The sequence below is a fragment of the Echinops telfairi genome, unplaced genomic scaffold, assembly GCF_000313985.2.
Source record: "Echinops telfairi isolate 266 unplaced genomic scaffold, ASM31398v2 ScPeMD7_4;HRSCAF=17, whole genome shotgun sequence".
NCBI classification, from domain to species: Eukaryota; Metazoa; Chordata; class Mammalia; order Afrosoricida; family Tenrecidae; genus Echinops; species Echinops telfairi.
The window spans coordinates 40,558,830-40,568,258 of record NW_022103900.1 but is presented as its reverse complement, the minus strand read 5'-3'; the positions used below and the strand labels follow the sequence as shown (position 1 = coordinate 40,568,258).

The 9,429-nt window shown below is 34.4% G+C and overlaps 1 protein-coding gene across 1 annotated transcript in view; it reads right to left on the bottom strand.

Annotated features, from left to right (window-relative positions):
• Nucleotides 1-9,429, bottom strand: part of UGGT1 (UDP-glucose glycoprotein glucosyltransferase 1) — a 176,198-nt gene that overhangs the window by 143,953 nt on the left and 22,816 nt on the right. Inside the window, exons 4-5 of the mRNA XM_004703949.2 lie at nucleotides 7,143-7,225; nucleotides 4,446-4,576 (exon numbers count right to left, since the gene is read on the bottom strand). Of these exons, the coding sequence (XP_004704006.2) occupies nucleotides 4,446-4,576; nucleotides 7,143-7,225 (214 nt within the window). The remainder of the gene's footprint in view (nucleotides 1-4,445; nucleotides 4,577-7,142; nucleotides 7,226-9,429) is intronic.

Here is a 9,429-nt window from a genome sequence, read left to right as displayed (position 1 = left end):
GTGAGTGTTTATCTTCTGCCCATACTGGATCGTCAAGGATCTTTTGTAGGGCTGGGTTTATTTTTATGTATTCTTTGAGGTTGTCCTTGTCTGGGAAGACTTTTACTTTGCCATCTATCTTAATAGATAACTTGGCTGGGTAAAGTATTCTTGGGTTTCCGATGTTTTCCTTCAATTTTTGGAATATGTTACTCCATTCCCTCCTCTTCTTCATCGTTTCTTCTGATGGGTCTGAACAACGTCTTATTGGGGTACCTTTATACTTGATTGTTTGCGTTTCCCTAGCTGCTTTTATGGTCTTCTCCTTTTCCTCAAAGTTGGATAATTTGACTATTATGTGTCTTGGTGACTTCTTCTTGAGATTCAGTCTGGCTGCTGTTCTTTCAGCCTCCTGAATGGTTGCCTGATTTTCCTTTAATAAGCTGGGGAAGTTTTCCTCTAAGAATTACCTTGCTATTTTTGCTGTTGATTTCTTTGTTGTGTCTTGTTACAGTAGCCCAATTATTCTAATATTGTTTCTTTTCATCGCATCAGACATGGCTCTCAAGTTTTCTTCAGCTAACTTGATTGTCTTATTTGACTGCTTTTCCCGTTTGCTGAGGTCTGCTTGGTTATCCTCTAGGTCACTGATGGCGCTTCTTTGCCTCCTCAAGCCTATTGGCAAGATCTGTCAATTCATCACTGGATTTTGTTATTTCATCCCTTAACTCTTGTATTTCCTTTTGGTTTGGCTTTCTATTTTTGTGAAGAAAGCTGTTGGAATCTTGTTCAGACTTTCACTAAAACTGTAGATCACTTTGGGTAGCACTAATATCTTAACATTACTAAGTTCTCCAATCTATGAACATTGAATAACTTTCCCTTATTTTTCTCCAATATCTTTCAGCAATGTTTTATTCTTTTCCTTGTATATTCTTTAGATTCATTCTAGGTATTTTATACTAAGATGAAACTGTTTCCCTGATTTCTCTTTGATATTTTTTCTTAGAGTAATGACTTTGTGTTTATTAATTTTGTTTTATAAAAAGTAATGCTGCATTAGTGGAACAAAAACTAGGTGATCATTATATTTTACATAAGAAAGTTTTATGCCCCCCACCCAAAAGAAAGAAGGAAAAAGTTAGTCTAGGGGGAAAAAAAGATGAACCAAGGATTTTACATCTAGATTTTCAAGTGTAAAAGGCATATAGAAGTTTTATAAATGTGTTTTTAAAAAAGGAGGGAAAAATTGTTCCCATGAGCTTATTGAGGATTCGTCTAGTGAATAAGTGTCGGGAAAACCAACTGACTGAGATATTTGAGAAAAGTATGAGTGGTGGTAATTAATATATGCTTAGTTACATGCATATAACTCTTCAGGGTTAAAGAAAGAGAATATAATGCATAATAGTTATGATTTATTTAGGAATAATACACTAATTTAAAATTTTTAAAGAGGGTGAATAGGAATTACTATTCCCATCTGATATTTACTGATTTCAATCAATATAATCTGTGCAATAGTATAAATATTGTTATTGAGAGTACAAAAGAGATAGGCTAATTATCTTGTAGCCTAAAGAATTAAATCTCTGTGTGATGTCACAAACCAAAACTAAGCCCACTGCCATCGTGTCAACAACTACAGAGACCCTAACTAGGGTTTCTGAGACTATAAATATTCATGAGAATAAACAGCTTCATCTTTCTCCCATAGAGTCCTGGTCAGTTTGAACCACCAACCTTGCTTTTGACAACCCAAAGCCTAAATATATAAGAAGTCATAATTTGATTGAAAATATCAGTATGAACTTAGGAAGTATTTTATCTTTACATGTAGTTATTTACTATTGTTCTCCATTTAAGATTATGTCTTTGTGTGTGTGTGTATGTATGTATATGTATTTGTGTGTGGGGGGTGGGGGGTGGGTGTAGGTGTGTAACCCAACCATTAGCAACAGTATCCCTGGTACTTAGGCTGTGCTCTTGAAATCTCAATCTAAACTTAAAAAAGGTGTTTCTTTTAAAGAGCCTTTTAAAAAGAACAGCCAATCCCAAATCTTGGACCAGAGATACACAAGATGAACCTGAAACCTCTTTATTACACAGGCAGCAAGAAATCAATTAAAGAGAACTAGGGTGGTGTCCAGGTGCTCTGGTTGGGGTAATGGTTAGATTGGCTACCAACTACAAGGTCAGCAGTTCGAAACCACCAGCTGCTCTTCAAAAGAAAGAGAGACATTCTACTTCCCTAAACAGTTGTAGTCTCTGAAACCCACCAGGGTAGTTCTACCCTGTCCTACAGGGTCACTATGAGTCAGTATTGTCCAATGATAGTGACTCTAAATGAGGATGGAATCAAAGGAACTCAGAAGAAATTTTTACAAAGCTCCCACTGATCAAAGATAGAAAAATCTGAGCCTCAATAAGAGTATAACTGTAATAGATAGACTCTCACCCAGTGTGTTTACATTTTAAGTTCATAAAGATTTTTTTAAATTTTAAACCCAAATGGTTAAAGCAAAAGGATGCTAGTAAATAAGAATCATCTTGGGGAAAAATTAAACATGTATTCTGCCCTTCCCATATGAACTAAAGAGCACCAGATGAAAATATGTGCCTCTTCTAATCTATGTTCATGAACGACTGATTGAAGAATTCTGTAATAAAAAATATATATATGACAGAAGGAGAGTGATCATTTTATAACTCCAAACTGGATTAAGCATGGAGCAGTAATGAGTGATAAATGAAAAGGGGGAAGAAAAACAAAAAACCAGAGAGGAAAAAGAAACCAAATCAGACATTAGGTACCTTCTGATGAAGCATCCACTACTTATCTGTCAGTTTGTCTCACTGTGGTGAATTGATAGAATTTGAATTATGGTTCTAGTGAAGAATAATGAAAGTACCATGGACTGCCAAAGCAAACAAAACTGTTTGGAACAAGTGGAGCTAGATGCTCCTTAGAGGCTAGGATAGTGAGACTTCACGTACTTTGGACATGTTGTCAGGAGAGACCAGTCCCTGGAGAAGGTCATCATGCTTGGTAAAGTAGATTTGCAGTGAAAATGAGAAAGGCCCTTGGCAAATGGTTTGACACAGTGGCTGCAACTATGAGCTCAAACATACGAACAATTGTGATGATGGTGTAGGACCAGGCAGCGTTTCATTCTGTTGTCTAGTGAAAACGAACTCAATGGCACCTAACAATAGCAACAACAACAACATTGGGAATATAGAACACCAAGCACAGATTTGCTAAAAGAAACAAAACAAAATTCTGATCACTCCTCTGGATCTAGAAGCCAATTTGCAACAAAGAGAGGATAAGAACAGAAGAGTAGGTTCAACTTCATTATGAGTATATAACTGTCAAAACCCAGATATGAAATCTACAGTCTCAATAGACCAAGTTATTCAATAATTACTATCAAGATAATTCTGACTCTGGAAACCCCTTATGTGTCAGTATGTCTATGCTCCATGAGGTTTTCAATGGCAGATTTCTTTGAAAATAGACTGCCACATCTTTCTTCTGAGGTACATCTGGGTCTTTATGAGACAACAAAATTTTTTAATTTTCGACAACTCCATTATGTAGAGATGTGCTCATTGGCATAAAACAATAAAAATTCTAAAAAACACACACAAGGAACTGACTGCAATAAGTTGGGAGAGGGTTTATTTTCAAAGGACAAAAGATTGTGTGACGGAGACAAGGCAAACAGAGGGCTCTGAGGGTACCTAGAGAAGTCCTATTTCTTCACTGAGTGAAAGTTGTAAGGTCATTTTTAATGATTCATATGATGTATCTGCTGTGAGTTTTTCTTAACTGTTGTATTTCATAGTAGAAATGTTTTAAAATTAACATTCTTTTGTTACAAATATCCAGTCCATACCTTTGCTTGCCTCTTCCTCTTTTTTCCTTTTTTTAATAAGGGACATTAATTTAACTCAAGAGACATACACTTTATTAACTAAGTACTTTTTTTAAAACTTGGTACATTTTTAAATCACTATTTTTAATAATTAGACCAATATACTAAAAGGTCTCTCACATCCTGGACTTTCCCATCTACATACCTTTGGTGCTGCCTAACATGCTCTGTCTCCTGTATTTCCCATTAAGTGAATTTAGATCTACAAACTTTAATAAAACTATGGTACAATTTTCTTTTTTATCAAGATTTCACCTCCAAAGCCTGTGTTATACATATAATTTCCCATTCTCTCTCAGTTTTAGGGGTGCAGGATATGGGAATGCAGTCTTTATATTTTCTTAAGTGAAAATAAATGGAACATTTTTTTGAATATGTGATTTGAAGGTTACATCAGCATTGCTATTTATAAACAAATCATAATCTAGAAAATTTCAAGCCAAGAAGTTATAATCTTGTAATATACTACAACCACCATGTTAAACAACCCCTGCAAAATATGTTATCTATAAGCACTGAACTCACCTGCTGGAAGGCTTGAATTGTAGCTGAGTAAGAATGAAGAGACAGACAAAATTTCAACAAATTCTGCTGTAGAGGTGACAGAAATCGAAATGCAGCCTCCAATATTGCACGATAATAAGAATAATCACTACCTGTAGAAAAGAGTAAAATGATTATATGTATCTCCCCTTCCCTTACTGTCACTGAATTAATTCTGACAGCTCACAAAATTCCTATTCTAATGATTAAGCATTGAAAACACATCAGACTCATTTTTTTAAAGTATAAAACTAGATATTACATAAGTATATGACTGTAAAAGATTGCTTGAAGTTGAACAGTTGTAAAAGACATTTCCTTGAGTACATTTGTGTACATGGTACAGGGGAACTCTTCCTTTCTCTCTCCCTTTGTTCAGGTTACTCCCACTATCTGAACTACGCTCTTCCTACCTACATGACTAAATCCAACCTGTGATTCAGGAAGAAGTCAGTTATCCAATCACCTACTCTGCGAAGTCATCTCTGATTCCTATCCATGTCTCACTGGACTAAGCACGATCTCTTCTTAGAGCTCCCAGGATACTTTTTAATGTATCTGTTTCACCACTCTTATCAAGTACCGAAGTATTTATATACTGTATATCTTAGGATTGGTGATTATCTGGCCTGCGGGCTGTGTAAAGCTTGAGAAATAGTCAATAACTGCTAACATCACACCCCTAACCAAAAGAAAAGCTGTTCCAGCCATTACATTAGAGGTGAGCTGATTAAATGTTTGCCCAATATGGCCTGCAGATGATGTTTATAAATATCCAAATGGCCTTTGGCAGAAAGAGGTTCCCCACCCCTGCTGTCTCCTCCATTACTTCCCATCACTAGACATTGAGTACCTAAAGTCAACAGCTCCAAGCTGTTTCTTTGTATCCCCCAGGCCTAGAATGTCCTCTTCCCAAAGAACTCAATAAAACTCAGTAGTCCAAGTACTAAAGGACACTGATGACATTTTAAAACTTGGGAAAAAGCATTTAAACAATATGATTTTAAAGGGAAAAAATATATGTACTAATATAAAAAGATCCTCAGGATCTTTTTTTTATGCACAAGGTACAGTACAGTGCCTTTTTTACAGTAAGAGTGAAATATATAAGAATATATGTATATATGTTATTTTTAAAGAAACCAAAACTAGGGAAGAAATTAAGTTGCATGGTTAGAAAAAGCAGAGGAAAAAGAGAAGAAACGAAGCATAAAGGGAACGAGATTTCTCTATAGATATGACTGAGGGTCTTAAGCCACTGAATCATGTATTAACTATCTTTTTTAATTTTATTTTAAATTTCAGAAAATGTTCAATAGTTCCATTTAAGCCAGAATTGACTTGATGGCAGTGAGTTTTATCATTTACAATACACTATCATCTTCTAAGTAGAAACAGACAAGAGATCCCAAAAAGGAAGTACCTCCAACTGCTGTCAAATGTTAACAGTGTCAATCTTTGGGTAGTAGGATTAAGATTAGTATTTCAAATAAATGAGATGTTTAACACATTTCTGTGATCAACTGCCAAGAATGTAAATACTCATAACTTTCGCTGGGACCACATATCATTTAATTGAAGAAATTTAATCTTAATATCAGAGCAATATTGTATTATAAAATTCACTGATAAATTTGTTCTATGAAGACTCAACCTAAAAGTAATTTTTTTGATAATTTGAGCAGTTTAAAATACGCAGTAAGTCACAATGAGTGGAAATTAACTTGATGAAAACTTTGCTTTCCTTAAAGTATGTAATTAAAAATATTTGCTAAAACCTTTATGTAGTTAATATATATTTTTTAAAGATTTAGATCACTTTTTAAACATGTTATTTTGATTAAAAATTTTTATTAAAAACCAGTTCAGTTAAATATTAATAGTGGTCATACAATTTTAAAATGTTTCTTCTACAGGACTTAAGCTTGTCAATGTAATATTCAAGGTTTTAGTAATTACTGTATTAGCATCTTTGACTATTAATGTTTACACCCTACATAGCTTATATCATATTGGAAAATGTCTGTGAAAGCCCAACCTAAAAAATGTAGAGTGACACAGAATGTGTCATTTATTTGATACAATGGCACTCAAGGTGTGGATAAGTGGCAGGGCTAATGGAGAACATACTGGGGTGGTACTAATGGACTATCTAACTTAACTATGTAATCAGTTGTGCAATCAAACCAGTTGACCTCAAGTCAATTATGACCCATGGCAACCCCAGGTGTGTCAGAGTGGAAGAAGGTTTTTAAATGGCTGATTTTTTGGAAGTCAGTTACCAGGTCTATCTTCCAAGGCTTTTCTGGGTGGACTTGAACCACCAGCCTTTTGGATAGCAGCCAAGAGAATTAACCAAAAGAGTTAACAACTTACATCACCCAGTTAACTCTAAGTGATTTAAATGAATTTTATTTTCATAAAATATTTGTATAATACTTAATAAAAGCAGCAAATTACAATGAGAAAAGGAGGGAATCAAAGAGCTAGTTACGTACAAACTGCTTTGCAAAGTTATTTATATTGTGTTGGCTCTGCTGGCTACCATTATAAATTGAGTTGTTGATGATGCAATGTTTTGTATTAGCTATCATGCCACACATACTATGAAGGAGACAATTTTTGCTGTTAATATTTTCCCAGACACCAATATCAAAAAAGCATTTGCTTCAATTTTACCGTGATCCTCTGATGATCCAATGTTTTGACTGGCTTCTACAAAATTCCAAAATTTCTCTTGACTGGTTTCTGCTAAAAACTCACTGAGAGAAAAGGAAAAATATCATAAATTAAACAACTTTATAAAATATGCTATTATACACTTTATTACTTAAGAGAGTAAAATCAGGTTTGAAGCTTCTAAATGTCCATAGTATAGCTTTTAATGTATGCTATGGATACTATATATAAACATGTAATATACTAATGCATGTGCCTATGTATATATACATAAAGGGGCTTCCAAAAGTTCACAAAAAAATAGAATTAAAAGTTCAGTGGGATTTTTCTCACAAACTTTTTGAAACCCCCTTGTATATTTGTATGTGTCTGTGTATTGGTTTGTAAGCAAGTCACTTAAGAGCTTTTTCTTAAGGAACCTGGAATAATAACAATGGATCAAAAGTTAAGACCCAACATAAAGGAAACTTACAAAACCCCAGTAGTGAAAATGCAGTCTGGCAGTAGATGCAGAATTAGAAAATAATTCTACTAGCAGTTTTGTTCACTCAATGTCTGAAAGACTTTGGAAAGGACAAATGTATTTTATCTCAAGTTCTCCCATAAGAAACGCCTTGAAAATTTTCTAGGCAACATGTTTTACATTGATAAATACAAAGGGCTACAAAAATGTTATGCGGAAAAAAAAGATTTAAAAGATAATGAAATTATTCCATGAACTTTTTGAAGGCCCCTCATACAAGATTCTAAGATGATTAAATCCTAGTTTAAAGTTAGCACTAATCTAAATAAATCAGGTTTTAGAATTTAATGCCATCTTCATTTTGTCCCTGGATTTTATATTACAGAGCTAAAATAATAGCCATACTAAATTTCCTTTCATTCAAGAGTCTAAAATCCCTAACAGAATATGCACAACCTAATAGAATGAATAATGTAAATTGCTATCTTTTCCTCTAGGACATAATAATAATAATGTAGTATTAATCTTTCACTCTCTTAAAGCAAACTACAGATCTGGATCTCAGCTTACCTAGCCAAAGGAAGACCTTCCCATTACTTGTCAACACTGGAGTGTACAACTTTCACTCTACTCCACAGCTAGACACAGAAATATGGGAAAAATAAGAAACATTTCCTGGTAATGCATAGCTTCTCTAAAAATAAGGTTTCTGAAAATACCATTATCATAACATACTAAATTACTTAATGTATCCCTGAGCATGACATTTTCTAGCTTTCTAATAAATGATAAAGGTACCATAAATCCACGACTGCTGACTTGATTCCAACTCATAGAAACCAATATAACAGAATAGAACTGCTCCATAAGATTTTCAAGATGGTAAAATTTTATGAGAGCATTCAGCCTCATCTTTCTCTAACAGAGCAACTGGTGAGTTTGAACCATGGAACTTGTAGGTAACTATCCAGTGCTTAACATACCATGGCTGCAGGGCTCCTACATACTGCATACCAATCTTTTCATAGCTTTTAGTCTAAGAAAACAGATCCCAAGGCTGTATAATATGTAAGTAAATAAATTCATGGATTAAAGATGCATTCACAAGATATGCTAGTAGAAGGGGGAAGAAATCATACCATTAATTGTAGTGGTAAGAGAAACAATGGGCACTGGAGCAACACCCTGCAAATACCACATACAAATAAATATGCTTTTCATATAAGTACAGGAAAAGTGCAACTTACATCTTTTTTTCATCTCACTGTCAGCCATAAAGAATCTAAGCTTAGAACAGACTAAAGTGTTGATAACTGTTAAAACTAAATGATGGACTGAGACCAGAAGAATAAGGCGGTGCCCAGTTACCACGTGTAACTACTCTAATCCGGGCAACATCAGAACCATAGGAGGAAAACATGGACCAGAACTTCAAATTCAAAACAAAGCAGAGCTACTGATCTAATTGAAACTATTTGCTTTATGAACACTTCAAACTCTGAATCAAAGCTAAGCCAAGTCCACCTTGTAGCCAAATAACAAATTGGCTCAAAAAATAGTGAACATAATTTATGAGTACTGTGCTCATTTTAAAAAAATCAGCTTTGTGAGATCAAACTGTGAACAAATACACTGAAACATAAGATATGAATGCAAAGGTACCAGAGAAAATTGATGGAAATGAAACAACCAGAATTAAAACCATGAGAACGCTCATGCACTATGAAAACTATAGCCAATGTCACTGAACACCTTGTGCAGAAACTGTTGATTGGGAACCTAAACTGCTATGTAAACCTCAACTTGACTAGGGGCACAGAGTTT